Source organism: Misgurnus anguillicaudatus, chromosome 13 (assembly GCF_027580225.2).
Source record: "Misgurnus anguillicaudatus chromosome 13, ASM2758022v2, whole genome shotgun sequence".
NCBI lineage: Eukaryota > Metazoa > Chordata > Actinopteri > Cypriniformes > Cobitidae > Misgurnus > Misgurnus anguillicaudatus.
This window is the reverse complement of record NC_073349.2, coordinates 22,261,010-22,281,020: the sequence shown is the minus strand read 5'-3', so window position 1 is coordinate 22,281,020 and position 20,011 is coordinate 22,261,010. Positions and strand designations below refer to the sequence as shown.

The window sequence follows — 20,011 nt, the reverse complement described above, 5'->3', positions numbered from 1 at the left end:
CTCATTAGTCGACTTTTTTCCATCGCTTTTTTCCCTCTGGAGACAAGTGAGTGACAGGTTTCTGCCTTAAACTGTGCATTGCACTATCGACACACACACACACACAGCATGCACATGTTTATAGTGGGAATATAAACTGGCATACCCACAATGCCTCTGTACGTCCGATGACGTGCAGAGCGCAGGGCTAAATGTCAAGGAAGGATATTTAATTCCACAGTCTGTGATTTCATCCAAAAGATGTCAATTTCCATCATATAGATGCTAAGATTTTAGCTAGGAGGAAAGCGACCTTTCTCACTCCCGGGCCAGAGGAGAACCTGCCAAGACCAAAGGCTGCAGAAGGCCATGCAAACCCTCAGCTTCTGACACGTGACCCTTATTCGTTTTCATTCACACAATACTGCTGCCTTTTTCTAACTCAAATTTAGTTGTTTAAAACCCTTATGCTCTGTTGAGATTCATGTTCGGGTTCCCAGATGCTGTAAAATAATAGCAGTTTATAAAATGTATTCCTCTCAGATTCTGACCTTGCCTGTGAAATCCAGGCCAAAGTCTCATATTTCTAATTACTAATCACTTTAATTTCAATCTATGGTTTTTAATCATGGTCTAACTTAGTCAATATTACATAGATTATATCACAGAATGTTCTTTACATTATGTAGGATGATTTTATGTATAAAATCACAAAAAGAGAGCTTTTACCCAGGTAGGGTCACGTATGTTGCTATGACCTAATCAAAAGATAGTACACATAATTTAAATGAGAAAGGTGAAAATACACTGCATTTATGTATTGTTGGTTCAACTTAAAAAAGTAAGTTACCTGGTTGCCTTAAAATGTTGAGTTAACTCAACTTAAAAATATTAGTCAACTCAAAAAATATTGTTTATTTAAATTTTTTGGGTTGAACCAACAATTTTTACAGTGTGTAATATAATGTTATCAGGGTTTCCCGCAGAAAATGTGTTAGTCAAGGTGGTAGGCTTGTGTGGGGCAGGGGATCGTGGCAATCAAAGGGGTGGGGCGTACGCGTCATGATGAAAATGAAAATATTTTTATTAAAAACACTCAAATAAAACTTAATTTTGAACAAATTATGACAGAAAATGAACACATACTAGATTATTAATGAGTAAAATGTTTTTAACAGATACCTCTAATGGGAATAGCTGCCTGATGAAGTGAAACTAAAGTGTTAATAAACACAAACTGAAGCAGATGTTGTAGAATGTCTGGCGAACAATGATAGCGCGAAGATTGTAAAAACGTATTATTTCCCACTATTAATTATTTTTTCTTAAAGGAGTGTAACTACTGTAGCATGTAAATAATGCACATAAATAACGTGAGCAAGAGCGCTCGACAATTATATCGAATCAACAGGCACGTGCAACCTAGCTAGCAGGTTGCTCAAACAACAAAATGACCAGCTAACTTACTTTAAATTTGCAAGAACTATACAATAAAAGGTGTAAATAAACCCAAAACACAAGTTCACTTACAGTTCTCATGGACACGCGTTTGGCTATCCTCCAGACATTGATGGACCATTTCGGCCGTGTGGCGCATGTGCACGCTCGCGTTGTGAAGCACGTCCGAGATATTCTCTGAGATGTTTTATTAACTGGCTACACTGTAAAAAAATTCCATAGAAATTACAATGTTATTGCAGCTGGGTTGCCAGTAATTTACTGTAGATTTACATTTATGTTATTTACTGGCAAGAGTTTGTTCAAAGTTAAATAAATTTTAAATATTAACAAGTCTTTATCTTTACAGAATAAAACTATACAATAACAGCCTCATGCAAAGCATTCTGGAAACCAGAAATCATCATCAACCTTTTTCTGTTTTTTGCTTCAGATTTTGTTTCCCAGAATGTTTAGTTTAAATCTGTAAAGACAAAGACTTGTAAATGTTTAATGTTCATTTAACTTTGAACAAAATGTTGCCAGGAAAAACAAATATAAATCTACGGTAAGTTACCGGCAACCCAGCTGCAATTTCTACGGAATTTTTTTACAGTGCAGTTTTATACTACACACACTGACGGACCACGTCTTTCTCTCACTTTCAAACTGCAAAGTGCTGTGGGAAACCCTGGTTTTATTTTTCATGGACAATATGAAGAGTTTGGTTCCAAAACGCGATAAACGCAGAGTTACTGCCAAAATCAGTATTATATCAGGTCAGTATTTAAAAGTAAATTCTTAATTTTACGCAAAATCCTATATCCGCCGTGTTATTCTGTCATCTTTTCTTCCTTTTTTCCCAAAACGCAATAAATGCCACTCCTCCTTTTCTACAGAATGCAAAAAATCTGCTCCACAAATTACAGCGCACCATTCACGCAATGTAAACAAACAATGGTGGCGCGTTGAGTTTTCCTTATCTTGTACTTCATGATCAACAAACAAACAAAAACAAAATAATTCTTTAAGGGTATTGATAAACGTGTGGTGTTTTTTTGTGACAGAAAAGAAACGTAAGCCATCAACATCTAATAATTTACCCAAGAGTCACTCATGAGCCATGTGCTTGTTCTCCCGACAGCATCAAGGTTCTCATGCTAACAAATTGACCACTTTCCATTATTTTACTCAAAGTCAACGAAAATCAAGCTGGACCAAAACATTTTACAGCTGATCACTGTGAAAAATGTTAAGTGTCGACATCCCAAGTATAACCACAACAATGACTTTATATCAAAATAAGTGTTTTGGTTTATGCCATTAATGTTTTTTTTTATCAGTGTATACCACTGTTCAACTAAATGAATATAACATGGCAAAGATGAATGCACATTTATATATATATATTGATTCAATAGATTTATAGTATTTTGGAAAAAAACTTGTCATTGATTTATTGCATTTTGTGGAAAAAATAATTTGTTTTTATAATAAATCTTTAAAAATCAAGTTATGGATTAGAATTTTTTATGTTTTTATAACCTAAAGATGCTATGTGAAAGTTTGTAACAGAAATAGTGGTTTTCATCTTATCACTTTCTTGGTGTAGAAAACGCGTTTTTACCGAAATTTGTCAAAATGAATTTATTGCGTTTTGGAACCAAACTCTTTATATATACATTTTAAGTTATAATCAGTCACCTTAAGATCAGTACTGTTTTTTAAGCTACATAAAGGGGTTTCAGAGCCCAGATCGAACATGAGGGTTAACAAGATGGAACAGCCCTCACAGTGAAGCTCCACCAGGGAGCACGCTGCCCAGTAGGCATCTGTTTTTCCCCTCCACTATTTGTACCCCGACTCTAAGTTTTGAGGGTTTCTCAGCGGGGCTTTTATAGTGCACTTCTCTCTACTGGAGGATTCTGATAGCACAGCAGAAAACTCATCCATTCGAAAGTTAGAAGGAGAGATGAGGTGTGCGTACGAAAGACAAGGTTCACATGCCAGCATTGCCTCTACCCGCTTCTTTTCTCAGAAAATTAGAGACAGAACACTCTGTGAGGTGACTTTGGGTTCTTGTCTAAAATGTAGTGATGTGATACAATAAAGTACACGAGGACAATTTGCAATTCTTCTGTTCTGTATTTGCTATAGTCTCATCTATCATCTATGATCTTACCCAGAGAAATGTTCTTGTCCTGGAAACAGTTCACTAGACGTGCACTAGCTTTCTTTGTGAACTTGGAGAGCAGTCTTGAAGTCCCCAAAATGATGAAAAACAAGTTTGTGTGTGTTTGTTTGGGCGAAGGATGAAGTCTAAGCCATCACTGACTGGGTGATGGTCTCTGATCTCCAATTAAGTGCGCAGCGCTGGTGGGGCGTGCGAGGGTCATGATTGATGGGTGAAAGGTGAGATAGACTCTTTGATTCGCTCTACCACCCTGAGAGAGATGCAACTCAACTGTAGCTTCTCTAGACGACCTTAGACCCAAAACCGAAATGCACCATATCATATTGTATATGTTTTGGGCATATATAAACCAAGAGATCAAACCTTTTTTCTGTCTTTCTTTCTTGTCACATCACTTTTTGCAGAACTGCATTACAGATGAATCATAATTCATTAGTTGTCTATAAATATGAGATGAGGGATTAATATTGACTCTGGGTTGGTGAGAACAGGCCAAACCTATCCATAAACCCTGGATTGACATTTGATCCAATGGGAGGCCAAAAGACAGTTAGTTGTAATATCAGTCAGTAATATTGGGAAAATAGAGACTTTGGGAAAGGAAATTTACAGTCAAAGCGCTCCGTCTTATTTACCATTATGTCATTTACAGCTCTTGTAAGGCTACACTGTATTGATATTCCTAAACAATGCAGAAATTGCAGAAAAAGCAGTTTTCCCCTCAGTTCACAGTTTTCTACAGTCTACTTTTAGTCCTAGGTGTGCAGTCCATGACTTTTGCCTCTATGTTGAAAGTGGCAAGGAGACAGTTTTGAACACAGATTTTTGTGTACTTGCTCAATAACTGATTTTTTGTTTATTTTTAACAGGAAAAAAACTTATATTTAACTTATATTATATACTTATATAAAAAATATTTTTTCTATTGACTTACTAATTGTTAGAATGTTCAATATTCAGATGTTAAAGTCACTGTGAAATTAAAATGAAAAACTTTTATTGTTTTATAGAAATATTGTAATGTTTTTTACAAATGACTTATCTGTATGCATCATTATTTTTATTAAATTCATGTGCCCTCACAATCTTTATTTAAAAACGATTACTTCCCACCCTCATCGAAATTATTTCTTTTCACCTTCACTCATGAGGAATGGCACGAGGGAGACTTTTTCTTCGAGGGAGCGATTAGCAATCCGCCATCCTCCGGGTCCAACCGTTCTCAAATTCTAAAATAACAAAAAATCATCTTAATATACACTTGTATGATAATGCAAAACTACCAAAAACACCCAATCCTAATTTTAATTTTTATTTAAAACATTTTTTTATTTTAATCTCCATAACGAAATCCGAGATAACCAGACATGGATTCATGGACAAGTATTTTTTTACAAATTATTCATTTATTGCTATCGGTAATTCCCTGAGTCAGGAGACTGCTGTGCACACTGTGAGTTTATAAAATGTTCACTTAGATATGTAATATGAATAAAAAGGGCTCATAAATGGCTGTTTAAATAATATCTTCTATTAAAATGAGTGGATGCGTTGACCTTGAAACAGTATTCCTTACGTCATGACTTAAAAAGTGTTTTAGCAACATGGCCCAACTTCCAAGGATCCAAACAGGTTTTGATTGACAAAATTGAGTCCCGCCCTATATTTTTTCTAATTGCAGGAGCTGTTTCACTCGGATATATGTCACAATACAAAAAAGAAGACAATCACTATAAAGATAAAGTACTTATATAAAGAGTAATGATGAGGTAAAGAGACATACTGTAGTAATTGTTGCAGGTATCTTTTTTATAAACTTAAGTCATTTTATGGGTTAGTATTTTGACATTGGCAAAGCTTTTGAATTGTTTCATATACACATAAACAAACCTTACCTAAAACTTTAACACTTTTAAAGAGGACCGGGAGAATTCCTGGTGGGCCGGTCTTTTTTTGGTCACGAGGGCCGGTGTTGTCATGCCACCAGGTTGAAGGTTACTGTCCCTAGGCTTCCATCACTTATCCAGCCACACTTTTTGGATGCGCGGTTTTCTACTGCTTTTCAAAGCGCTCACCTGTAAACACGAGTTTTGTATCAGACACGTCTAGATGGGCGACTTTTGCAAGAGTAACAAAAATCTATTTGATGCAAAACTCATCAGTTTATTGGTAAAAAGTAAGTTTCATATGAATATGATGTTTTCTCAAGTATATATTTGTTATTTTTGGACACAAGGTAGGCCTACCATAAGTTATTTGGAAATATACATGATCTCACTACTAAGGGTGTTTTCACATATAGTTCATTTCAAAAGAACCAAACCCAGTTCACTTAAAGTGAACCAGAAAAGGAACTAGACGAATGTGACCTCAGTCCTTTTGGTGTTCACAATAAAGTGGACTCAAAAGAGGACCCAGTTCTTTTTTTGGTCCTCTTCAGAACTGAAGTGATCTCAGACCCTTTCTTGTTCACATCACAACTTTATAAGAACTCAGATCCCAGCTTTCTGTGCAGCAGTTGATTTGAATACAATGTCCAAACAACACGCAAAGCGTACCGGGACCTCATTGATTTCACATATCAAAAAGAAATCGAACCACAAAAGAACCCAAAGGCGAACCGTACTCAGACCACCTCCTGATGTGGTCTGAGTTCGGTTCACTTTTGGGTCCCTTTAGGGGGGTCTGAGATCACTTGGTTTGTTCATACATAGACCTGAACTGCTCTGAGAGCGTTTGGAGGGACTAGATGTAAAAACACCCTAAAAAATTAAGATAGGGATTTTTATTTTTCCATCTGTTTCCCCTGCATACTTGATAAATCTTGCTTGTGTGTTGTATATCAGGGGTTTCCAAACTTTATCAACTCAACAGGTAATCTCAAAACCCACCATTTTTTAAAAATCAAAATATAGAGGAAAACACAAACATATTTGTTCCCTTTCAGTAGTTTTTGAATAAGTTTAATTAAATAATACCTTATGGTAAGGCTACACGATTATGGCAAAAATCATAATTATTTAGGCTACTGTATTTGCATTGAAATTGAAAATGATATAATACAATGAATTGCAAGGATGCAGAGAACAGCGCACTAAGCTACTGGGGATTTAACTCTTTCCCCGCCATTGACGAGATATCTCGTCAATCAAGAGAAAACGCTTCCCCGCCAATGAGGAGTATTTCAGTCTTTCCGCAATACCGCTATTATCCATTATCTCTGCTTTTTGCTCAAAATGTGGTGTTTTTGCAGAAACCTACCCATATTCAAAAGCTGATTACAAAAGAACTACTGAAGGTAGGATGAAACGTTTTTTTTTTTGAAAGCAGAGGGTCTGTTATTTCATTTGGTATATAGTATGTTCATATATTTGAAGAAGAACTTTTTCTGGAAGGCATTAAACTTTTGTGAAAATCATGAAAAACGCTGGCGCTGGCTGGCAACTTTTTTAAAAAACGCTGGCGGTGAAAGAGTTCATTATATTATTTTCAGAGGTGGACACTACTTGAGTATTTTAGTTACATTTTCCAAGCATCTGTGCTTTATCAGAGTGTTTGTCTTGGGAAAAAAATACTTTAAATAATTTTCACTACATTCTAAAGCATAGAATCATACTGTGTATTCCTTTAATATTGCATATTAAAATTGATTTAATACCTAATAACATAAAACTTGTGTACTTTTACTTTTCTTTTACTTTACTTTTTTTAAAAAAGTAAAACATTCCTAGATGTTTAATGTACTTAAATATTAAAAATAAACGAAATACTTGAAATTATGAAATGTAGTGGAGTAAAAATTATGATAATATGCTTTGGAATGTATGTATTCCAAAGAACAACACTGATAAATATGAATACTTAAAAATTTACTTTTTTGTAGAAAGTAAAAATACTTAAGTAGTGTCTGCCTCTAATTATTTTGATATAAGCAGTCATGAACTAAAGTAGGCCGGTCTAAGGCATCAAACTCCAGGGTTGAAAATGAGTCCCACTCCAACCCTGCATGTGACAGAGCTTGTATTTTGATCTGGAAACACAAATGTCGTGCAGCTTGTAAACAAGAGGCTTTAGCATTTTTCCTACATTATCTGCCAGGTTCTACAGAGGAGCGGAGTGTGTTCAACCAGATCTTTGAATTGCTGTAGAGGAATGATGAGATCATCGAACAGGCCTCCCTCCAGCTGTTAAACGCTTATAAAAGTGTCTGCGTTCCCTTTCTCTGGCTCTCTCTCTCCCACTCTCTCCCTCAATGAGTGTCAGCACCACGTTGCGCCTGAAATTATTACGGGAGGGAAAAAGAAATAGAATCTCCATGTCTCCAGGAATGATAAATGTCCCACCACTCCCACCATATCACTTTCACTGGAGGATAGACAGTCTCCACGGTGATTCATAGACAGTTCTGCTTCCTGTTGTTCGTGTTCCTGGAGGAAATCTGGATAATTGTAGTTGTGGTGCTAATTTATGACACGTCCATCAAATGAGCCGCAGAGAAAGAACGTCGTATTTATCCAGCACGGAACTCTGAATATGCATCACGCTCATTACTAAATAGTCGCACGCATAATCAAATAAACACTGCTGAATATTTGGTAAAATTCTAGCCAATTCCACTTCTGTGAGGTTTTCACTGCGGTGGCAGTTTTAGATTTAATTGCATGGCTATTCTTAGCAGGAGCGCAGGAAAAGCTCTGGAGGGCTTAGGTATTTGCGAGCTGCTACACGAAATTAGGCGGCGAGCAATTCCTGCGCACCCGAGTTTTATTGAGAGTACAAAGTATCCTCTTCACCAAATGTCATAATAAGTAACCACAGCGAGAAATCAGACGGTGAACAGCGTGCTCAGAGCAGAAGAGAGAGAAGCAGATAAATCTCATTTAAAATAATCCCACCAGCTATCAGCACTGGAACCGAAAAAAACACGCTGCCTCCGTTCACTTAAATTAACGAATAACAGGCAATATACAGAGCGTGTGGAGCGCGTTTCAGGGATGGGGCAGGGAACGTGATTTTAATAGATTAGATTTTACTACTAACACTCATGAACGGCCACCGCAATTTGCATAGAAGCGCATGCTTGCTCGCCCACGTCTCACTGTAATGCCGCCGGTCCTGCGAGATTGAGAGAATGCACCGAGAGCGTTTTGTGAAACAGTGGAAAGAAATGAATTTGCCTCCCAGTGGGAGGAACCGGACAGGCTGAGAGAGGTCCGTTTGAAGAATGAGGCCAATGTAGCGCCCACCCCACACAGACACAGCCTCCCCGAGCCCCATCGACCAATGCTTTGATGCCAGCCCGTTCGGTGATTTATTCACGCACGCCTGCCTGCTCTTCAAAAGCTTTAATTAAAGCCGGCTACAGCAGTGTCATTCCTCAGCAGAGAGAACAGACCGGCAGGCTTGCGCGGTAACACCGTGAATCATTGAACGGAGATCGGGCAGGCTGTAGTCCCACCATCCCCAGTAGAAACTGTGATGTCATAACTACATCTTACTTCTGTCTGAATATCAGCTGTCCAATCGGTTGCAGTTGTTTGGCTGAACTTTCCATCTGTGTGGCTGTTCAGGTAGATAAAAAGCACAGACGCCCCTTCCCTCCAACATCTCTTATCCTACCCCATAGGTCCAGGAAGGCCAAGACACAGTGTGCGAATCACTGTAATTTATAATCTTTTTAAATTGTCTCGCTTCTTTCCCATCACGATAACGCTGCCTGGAACATCTGTTTTGTGCTGGAAGGGGTGAACATTAGTTCTCAGGGAATCAGATATAGAGAATCGAGTTTAGAGTTCACCTGCTGGAAAGGTCAGATTCAGTCCTCGCATTGCGTCACATAATTTGGTATATGTTTATGTTAATATGGCAGAGGAAACAGTACAGTATTGACAGTATTTACAATATAGATGCAAGCTCATTTTTTTAACAATCTAGTTTATATGCATGCAGTGGTATTCGAAAGACTTATAATGTTTTGCAAACTACATCTACACCAATCAATAAGGTACTGTCTGTTCACATTAATTATAGGGAAAGTTCACCCAAAAATGAAAATTCTGTAATAATTTATTAACCCTTAAAGTTGTTCTAAACCTGTGTGAGTTTCTTCATTCTGTTGAGCACAAAAAATATATATATTTTAATAAATGATGGTAACCACATAGTTGACGGTACCCATACTATTTGTTATTTCTATAATGGAAGTCAAAGGTACCATCAATTGTGTGCTTGCCATTATTTTCAGTTTTCATTTTTGGGTCTCTTTATTCCCCTTGTAAAACTATTTCTATTGACCATCGTTCAATTATTAATAATTATATCCATTTTATATTTCTTAATTAAATCTTCACATTAATCATTTTAGTGAAAAGTTCACTTTAAAAATCGTAGTTTTGTAAAAATATGGACAGAGGCTGCGTCCGAAACCGCATACTGTACAGTAGGTACTGAATGAGATGAAGTAGATACTAAAACAGTAGGTACTGTATAGAATGAATCCTGGTAGTATGAATGCGACTCGGACGTACTACATCCGCCATGTTGATACATCACGTGACATACGTCGTCATCACGTCATGTCATACCAGCACGGAAACAGCCGCATTGCCGCTTTCACCTCTTCTTCTTCGTTGCATAACTTCACTCCCGGGGCACTATATAGTATGAAAGTAGGCGGTTTCGGTAGTGTCCGTGACATCACCCATACGTTTGTAAAGAGCTTTTTTAAACCAAGCGTTGGCTGAGGCTGTCGTCGCCATCTTGGCAGCGCGTCACGACGCATCACTTGCGGATTACCGAAAATGGGTAAAATGGCGGGATGTGGGTAGAGCTGAGGTACCTGATTGCTGAAACCACACCCACCTAGCTCGACGGTAGTGGCAGCACCTGTCAATCAAGTGGCCATGCCCTTTATTACGCAGAACATTAATGCCTAATATTGAGTTACAAAAAAAATTCCCTCCTCACGGTTATCATGAAGGGCAAAAATAGGTATATAGACCAAAAACACTTTTTGTACCAGGCAGTAATCATATTTTTTTTCTGCTATAAAGTTAGGAATTTTAACACAGGGAGTCTACGAGATTGACTGTCGATTGGAGCGAGTCTCTAGCGGCCAGTCGATGAATTGCAGTTTAAGTCACTTCCTTGTTGGTTTCACGAAAGAGACCGGAAGGTTGCCCTTTGTCTTTTTTCTAAGGACTTTTATTATGCCTTCCTCTTGCTTTAAAGAGTAACTTAACCCTAAATCAACGTTTTTCAGTTAATGATCTGTAACAATGATGCTTTTTAGTGCTGTTTATTGATTTTATTAAGTTTTTTGACATTTGGATATAAAGTGTTTCAATACTATAATATATGGTGTAAAAACGTCTGAGTGCTGCCCTCTTCAGGTTAAACGGTGGCTACTGCAGTTTAATTTTCCTATTGGATGTTGGGTCCAAAAAATAACTTGTGACGTAAGCAGGTTCAAGCTCACCACGCCCTTGTTACGATCTCACCAAACACTTGGTACAAGCTTAGTTCGTCCCCTCTATCTCCGTTGGGATCTGCCCACTTTTCTTGCATTTTTCAAATATTGCCAGTGGGTGGAGTCAGGCTCTGACCAGGGGTTTAGTTACGCTTTAACTACAGAATGCACTTCAAGTTTAAACACTAAAAATGTGACCTTGAGGTGCAACATCTTAAATGTTTTTTTTCTGAAATGTTCTGTTTATTTCAAGGTCAAAGTAGACTTTTGAATCCTGCTGTATTGTATGTAACAAAAGACACGTGTTTCACGTGAGAGTGCTGCGAAAGGTGGAGGATAAGAGTAGGACTCAGAGATGCAAGAGATGTACACGACTGATGAATTTCAATCTCGGGGCTGTGGGAGATTTACATTTAAAATAGTTTTACACATCCATCACTTCCTGATGATTCTGTCTGCTTATCCGCACATCATCGAACCCGCACCGCTCTCTGATTCATGCTGACACGTGTTTGAGAAGTCTGTAGAGAAGTTGACATTTGGCTAATTGTCTTTTGTGCAAATTGCACCAAAAGACAAGTCAGGTTGCACTCCACAGATTGCGCTTCAAAAATGAGAAATTCCATCAAAACAAATTCAAGACTGAACGTGAAGTTGCTTTTAATTTCCTGTTCATTTGAGTAGACACAGATCCACAGCTTTCAAAGGCTTGAAAATAAAGCATGTAAGCAAAGAAGTTATGTTTAAATGAAACATTCAATATTTTAAGAGTTTGGTTCCAAAATCGCGATAAACGCCTTTTTTATATTAGTTATCGCCCAAATTAGCATTGTATCTGACCAGTATTAAAAAGTAAATTCTTAATTCTACGCAAAATCCAATATCCGCCATGTTATTCTGTCATCTTTTTTCCAAAAACGCAATAAACGCCAGTCCTCTTTCTCTGCACAATGCAATAAATCTGCTCAACAAATCACAGCGCACCATTCCACGCACTGTAAACAATAATGGCGGCACTTTAAATACACATAGAATCCTAGTTTTCCTCATCTTTGTACTTCATTAACAAACAAACAAAAACTAAATAAACTTTTGATGGCATTGATAAACCTGTGACGGGGAAGAAACCTAAGCCATCAAATTTAATGATTTACGTGAGAGGCACTCAGACGAGGGAAAAATGCCGGCTGTTGCTTGTTCTCACACGAAAGCATCAAGCTTCTGTCATGCTAACACTTTGACCTCAGGGGATCTTATGAAAAACTTTACATTATTTTACTCTTAGTCAATGAAAATTGAGCAGGACCAAAACATTTTACAGCTGATCGCTGTCAAAAAAGATTAGCGACGACGTCCCACGGATGACAACTGCAATGACATTGTTCGTAATTTGACAAAGTAAGTGTTTTGATTAATGCCATTAATGTTTATTTTTTATCAGTGTATACCACTAGTCAACTAAATAAATATAACATGGCAAAGATGAATGCACATTTATATATTGATTAAATAGATTTATAGCATTTTGAAAAAAAATTGTCATGTCATTTTGCAGAAAAAAATATATGTTTTTTATAATAAATCTCTTTGAAAATCAAATTATGGATTTGAATTTTTTATGTTATTATAACCTAAAGATGCTATGTGAAAGTTTGTAACAGAAAATAGTTACTTTTCATCTTGTCACTTTCTTGGTATAGAAAACGTGTTTTTACCCAAATTAGTCAAAATGGATTTATTGCGTTTTGGAACCAAACTCTTCATTTATAGTAATACATTTCTCTCCTTCATTTTAAACACAAACCCCAAGTTACATAAAACACTGACCTAGGTAGTAAACCTTTAGCACCAGCACATGGTATTGCAAAGTAAGTGGAATATTATCTTGTGTGTGGTGTGCGTGTGTGTGTGTGTGTGCGTGTGGGTAAAAGCAGTCTGTGATGCATCACTGTTTCTGAAGCTGTCATTATGATTTCAGGGTATGATATGCTGAATTGAATGCTGATTCAGTGGAGATTGACAGACTGCTCTCTCTCTCTCTCTGTGTTGTGCATTAGTGCTGGATGCTGTTTATCTTAGTTTGTGTGTGTGTGTGTGTGTGTGTGTGTGTGTATGTGTGTGTGTGTGAGTGTGTGTGTGTGTGTGTGTGTGTGCGTGTGTGTGTGTGTGTGTGTGTGTGTGTGTGAGATAGTGTTAGATAGATAGATAGAGAGAGAGAGAGAGAGAGAGAGAGAGAGAGAGAGAGAGAGAGAGATGCACCTGTGAGTAACTGGGCATGCAACAGTTTATGTCCATTCTTATGGAGCACATTATATATCTGCATGAATGATGTGTGTATCTGGGTCCATGTTGGTGGGCTGTAGCTGGGGGTTAGATGTGGGGTCTGAAAGCTTAATAGGTAATTGATGACACATGCTAACTCGCTTCTGTGGAGAGTGGCTTCAGCCTTTCTGATCTTCAAAGCTCTCTCTCCCTCTGTCTCTCTCTCTCTCTCTCTCTCTCTCTCTCTCACACACACACACACACACACACACACACACACACACACCTGTTTATATACTCACAGGTCTAGAGCTGAGAAAAGCAACAAGTGTTGCATTAATCAAACCGCCTTCTCTTTCCAAGGGAATTGTAGCAGTTTAGAAGAACTGCCTGGTCTGGTCCTTTAGTACCACTAGATCACCCAGGCAAACATTTCACCCTCTCTAATGCACTTTGATGACAACTTTTCTTCATCACAGTTACTGTGGTTGTAATTTTCACACTACACTTTTGGGTGTATCGGTCTCAGAGCCGCCGGGGCACCCGAAAAGTATTTGGACACTTAAGCCACAATTAAAAATGTATGAACGTTATTGCAGTAGAGAACAACATATCAAACCAAGTGGCATTTATTTTAAGGAGAGGTACTGTAGCACAAGCATACTTTTCAAACAAAACGTTTCACAAGAAGACGTTTTTATAGGTTTTAAATTATAAAACAGTAGATATACTGTATGCTACTGTTCAAAATGAAGACACTTTTTGGTTGTCAGACATTAGTGGAACATGTCTATAATTAATGTGATGAACTATACTGTAGTTATGGAAAAGTTTAGGGAACTAGCTACAGTAGATACAGTACATCCACAAAAAAAATGTTAGATGTTTGTCCATAATCAAGGTCTGTTTTTTTTATTTAATATTTTGTTTTCTAATCCAATTAAATTCAAAATTTTTGGGCCTCTGTATATTCAAAGATGAATATCAAAGCCAGCTTTATTTTAGCATTGTCGTCATACTGGTCGCTTTCCCTGCCTTTGGTTAATCATATTTGTTTGATTCATGTCAGAGTGAGATACATTTTTAACATAATACTATGTATTAATTCATGTTTCAGTACATGCCACCCCCTCCGCTATTAGATTTTTTTAATTCAAATTTTTGTCACTTATATGATATTAGTGTCATGATCCTGCCAGCCTGTCACATTCATTGATAGTTCATGTGGCAGGATTGTGGCGGTACCCATGTTTTGTGTGGTAGCACATGGCCTTTTGTTTGGGCTGTGTGCTTTCGTGTTTCGTCTTTGTCCACGCCCCCTTGTTTCCTCATTAATTATTCATTATTAGCTCTTTCACCGCCATTGACGAGTTATCTCGTCAATCCGCAATACTGCTATTATCGCACTTTTTATAGCGCTTCCGCAATTTATTTAACCTGGAAGTATTGCCCTAGGGCATACAGCTGTATGTCCGTCTAAGTTTTGAGGATTGCTCTTCATCTGATCTCTAACAAAAGTCCTTTACAAAAATTTAATTATTTCAGCTTTTTGGATGAAATGTTTTTTTTTTTTTAAAGCAGGGGTCTGTTCTTTCATTTAATACATTGTATTTTTATATATTTAAAGAGGAGCATTTTCTGGGAGGCATTAAACTTTTGTGAAAATCATGAAAAATGCTGGTGGGGAAAGACCTGACCTTCCCCCGTTGTCTTGTTTAGGCCCAGTGTGTGCTGTCCTTTGCTGAATCGGTTGGTTGGTTTGTTGGTTATTTGACTATTCTTTCATATTCAACCCTTTTTGAGTTCATGATTACCTGCACTTGGGTCCCGTTCCTATTAGAGACCATAAATGGGAATTTCACAAAACTGATATTAAGTGTTAGAACTGACCTCAGTGTGTAATGTTTCAATCACGATTCGAGTGTACACATCACTTAAATATTTTAAACCCCATATTATCATGATTTTAAACATCTATAAAATGGTAAATGAGTGGTGCTATTCTTTTCCTTAGCTCTTTGAAGTGAAATCAAATCACTTTAAATATGAAAATAGATAAGACAGTATTCCAGTGATGTCCTAACATCATTTGGGAATTTGAGACACAATCATACAGCAGTTATTTTATTGCCAGACACATTCTCATCTAGGCCTAGGCCTCCACTCATTGGCCGGCCATATTGAATGATTAAACTAAATATGCGAATGCTATTATCTTTGGTAAATGAAGGTTCTCTTGAGATTCTGGATGAGTCCGTGTGCAGACTGAAGGCCAGAGCTGATTATCCTCTCCGCTAACCTGGAGAGACTGAATCACATTGAGTTGTTCTGATAAATTTCCATATTAATCTGTCACATATAGGCCTCTGAGACACACGAGCCTCCTGTCGTGGTGCCTTGATAACAGAGAAGTTGGCATTTCACTGCAACATATAAATATGTATAATTCTGGTAAGTGTTATTGAATGGCTTATGTACACAGACAGTGCGCCCCAGAAGATGACGGTGACTCGAGGTGGAGAGCTTCGGTGCTCTCCTTCAAGTTCTTTAAATTGAAAAGTGGTGCATTTGTAATGTTTTCGAGTTGATAAAAGGAACAGCTAGTAACCTGTGCTTCGTGCCGATAAGTAGGGCATGAAGACCTTTGTCCTCCGAACCTCACCCCAATTCCACAAGCTCTCCATGGCGAGAGGAAGGCCGTGAACCCTATGAATTTTCTGCCTTATTCATTTTTGTCAAAGGCAAGGATCCATTAAAAAATGGTTTTCTTTGTTGTTTTACCTTTAGCTCTGTAGGTACATGCACGGAAACCGTAGTCTCTGCAAACATTTGAAGTGTTCTGTGATGTTTTCTCGGAAAACACAGGGATATTTACTGAGTAAGAGGGTGTATGCACGGGATATTCTCCTGGTATTATTCAGTAGACCTCAATGTGATGTATGCAAGTGCCACTGTGAAAAAAAACTTCTTACTCATAAAAACAAGAGAACAAAGTCAATGCGCAATGTGCCACGTGTGCATGGACTAATGATTTAACAATTGCAAAAATGCATCCTGTGTGAGTAAACAAGAGTGCTGAATAGACAACAAATGCGTCTTTGGGGTGATGTGCTTGAAATCTGATTAGGTTATTGTACTTCCTCAACTCTACCGAGATTTTCCTCTGGTTCCTTTCGTGCCACTTGCTGTCCTTGTGTCTCAGGCTTAATCCCACAGCAGGTATCACGGCCAGCAGATTAATGACTTAAACAGTGTCGACATGGTCCCAGGCTCACAGAGAAACAGAGAGGGAAGAATGGATGTGTTGCAGGCAGCAGGAAGTCTTTCAGAGTGACATTCAGACAGAAGAGAGTGAGCGGAGGATGAGGGGTCCTAGATGATGACACGATGGAATTGGAAACAAAGAGAGATTGGAGGTGGGATTAGAAAGCAGAATTAATTACGGTTAAGGTCAACAGATGACAAATTGTGGTTTTATATAAAGGGGGGAATAAAAGAGAGATGGGCAAAGCGACGCATGGCACTTGACAAATTGGCTGTGGGAGAGGGATTGAGGATTGTGCATGACAGATTTTGACTGGCATCTCTAATTAAAAGGTGCTGTCAGGGGCCACGGCATGGGGAGAGAAGGGCCCCCATCAGCCCCCGAGACTCGTCCACGGAAATGATTGATGAGCAATTGCAAGATAAACAAGACGCCCCATGAGCTGAGCTCCAAACTGATGTATGCAGTATTATAAATAAATCTGTGCCGGAAATAAATGATAAAATAAACAAGACAATGCAGGCAGGCAATGACTTGCCGTTTCCAGAGAGGCAGGGCTCTTCGGGTACATTGGGAGTGTGAGAGAGAGAGATAGAGGTGAGGTATAATATGTTTGGGGTAGAGTGATGGCTGGCTAACAGACGTTAACTGCATCTGGTTTCATGGCTGAGACTTTGCTGAAGCGCCAGAACTCCCACACTCCCTAACTCACAAGCAACAAAACTACAGCCTCCTGGGACCTAACCAGACTCTGCCAGCCATAGATGCACATTAATGCACTCGCCTGTAGCTTTTTACTGAGTGTGCAACTCAGACACCGTGTGCGCCTGGGTGCGAAGGCGGTATTCTTCTCACCCTCCAATTATTAGGTGTTTGGGAACATGTGTACTGTCATAAAGAGAAGCAAACCAGGGCTTTTTTCAAATACATTCACACTATCATTATCAACCAGAGGCCAGTGGAACGGTAAAGTGAGAATGAATTATGAATGAAACGGTGAGGATGTTTTTTCCCGTGTTTTTCCCGCGGGACGTACTCCGGCAATCATTTGCGTGTGCGAGGCGCTGGTCTATATAATATATACAGGTTTATTCCCTTGACGAAGAAACAAAGCCAAGTTTTAGTATCCGTTAAGTCAGCATGAACTAAAAATTGACCCTATATACGTTTTTGTTTGTGAAGAGTTAATCTGTGGGTGTTTTTATTTCATGTCTTGGCAGTTTTTCTTTAAAAATTTGCTAATTAGACAATAATTAGACTTTTTTTAAGATGTTACTATTGATAATGCAGCATTGCTAAGATATTTGGAGCATATTTACCTTTTTTTTTCATACTGGTATCTCAGATTTCAGTATTTGGTGCTTTTAATACCCATGTGTGGTCTCTGTTAACATTTAAAAATATATTTTTCCGAGAATTTTCCATAGTTGTCATAATTGTCCGATCCACAACATTGTTTCTGCCTCATAAATACACAAATGGAAACTTAAAATAAATATTTTCTGCTCTTTAAAGCGGAAGTCTACGGAGCCAAGGGGACATGGAGCAAAAATTAAATAAAGTTTAGTTTTGCGTGCTCACGTGAAACTATCGCGTGCTCACATGAAACTTTTGTGCGCGCACGTGAAACTATCGCGTGCGCACGTGAAACTATCGCGTGCGCACCTGAAACGTTCGCTTTCACGTGCACTCGCGATATTTTCACGTGCGCGCGTGATAGTTTCACGTGAGCACACTAAACTTAAATAACTTAAATAAAATTCTGCACATGGGGGTTTCGGGTGAGCACATGAAAGTTTCACGTGAGCACATGAAACGAAACTTTAGATTTTTTTAGATTTTTTTACTCCAATGTCACCTTAAGGGCTCTGTAGAAGTCCACCCTAAAACAACATTATGCTCCAAAACTATATTTCATCAGATATATGTAGTTGATTCAACACACTATCAATATAATAATCGAAATCGTGCAAATTTCTTTTTTTTCTCATGCAAAATTGACATAAATTACCCGTGATACCAGGCTAAAATGTCTAGGATTCAATTCCGCTTTAAATAGCCATACCGTCCCCATTTGTTTGTGCATTTTTCTGGTTTGTGCATTTTAATTACTTCCAAAGTGTGCTCTCCCGAAAACGTCCATAGCACATGTATATTTTCCTCATTTACACCCTCAGAAATAAAGATACAAAAGTTGTCAATGGGACGGTACCTTTTAAAAAGGTCCAATATGTACCATTTGGTACAGATATAGATACCTTTGAGGTACCAGTATGAGAGCGTAAAACAAAGAGCGTAAAACTGAGAGCGTAAAACAGAAAACGTGTATAGACTGATATTTTTCTTTTATGTTTGGACTCCATCAGGGGTTTAGGAAAATATAAACAGATGGCTCAGTATATTAGTAATAAATGCATTCTCTGAGAATTTATATTTTAAGTTTTGACTGCAAATGTCACATCCATATTGCTAGAATTGCTCTTCAAGGCATTAGTTTACTCTGTAATAAAACTAAATCACAATAGATTGGAAATGTAAGCCTGACCATTAGCATACATTGAGATACATTGTTCTGGATGGTAACATTGACCTTCACCCATCTGAGCAGGGGTTGTTGATAGAGTTTCATGAGAAGAGTGCTACTTCACAATCAACTTTAATCTAACATTGAGGTTTGGCTTCATTCTGGAATAGGACACCCACTACTCTAAATCAATACCGAATGGAAAAATCATGCTTTTTCTTCTTGAATATCCTGGTAGAATTATGCTGTATAGAAGATAAATGAGTGTGAATGCCTTATGATGTTGACGTTTAAACGTTCTTTTCCCTCACTTCTGGATCTAGGCCACAGAATGGGTCGATGATCCTATACAACAGGAAGAAGGTGAAGTACAGAAAGGACGGCTACTGCTGGAAAAAACGGAAAGATGGGAAGACAACACGAGAGGATCACATGAAGCTGAAAGTACAGGGAGTGGAGGTAAGGCTGCGTGTCTAATACAAATAATGGGAACAGTATGCTCACGTTGTGGTCTTACCTCTGGCCTTTTGTGTCGCACATGCACTGTGTCCCCGAGTCAGCTCCGACTTTTCTCTACATAGAGAATGAAAAAATGCTCTACAGAAGCCCGGGTTTAGTTTTCCCTTGATAGCAAACAAAATGGAAGCAATTGTTTGTACCTTATTAAGCGCAGGATGTTTGCTCCGCTTCAGAGTGCCGGCATTAATCTTCCCCCATGCTGTGAACCACTGCCATCACAGGTAGACTGCGGGTCCCTTTTCTGCTTTTCCGTGCCCTGGCACTGCCCCGCTGCGCGCGTGTGTGTGAGAGCTCACTTTGATTTATATCCACTCATAAACATACTCATATACACAAACACCAAACAGCATCGGTGCCAGATTT

At 38.3% G+C, this 20,011-nt stretch overlaps 1 protein-coding gene across 12 annotated transcripts in view; it reads left to right on the top strand.

Annotated features, from left to right (window-relative positions):
- camta1a (calmodulin binding transcription activator 1a) overlaps positions 1–20,011 on the top strand; it is a 489,649-nt gene that overhangs the window by 267,875 nt on the left and 201,763 nt on the right. For all 12 annotated transcript variants that reach the window (XM_073875407.1, XM_073875411.1, XM_073875408.1 and 9 more), the window contains one exon: positions 19,453–19,588. In XM_073875407.1, the coding sequence (XP_073731508.1) occupies positions 19,453–19,588 (136 nt within the window). The remainder of the gene's footprint in view (positions 1–19,452; positions 19,589–20,011) is intronic.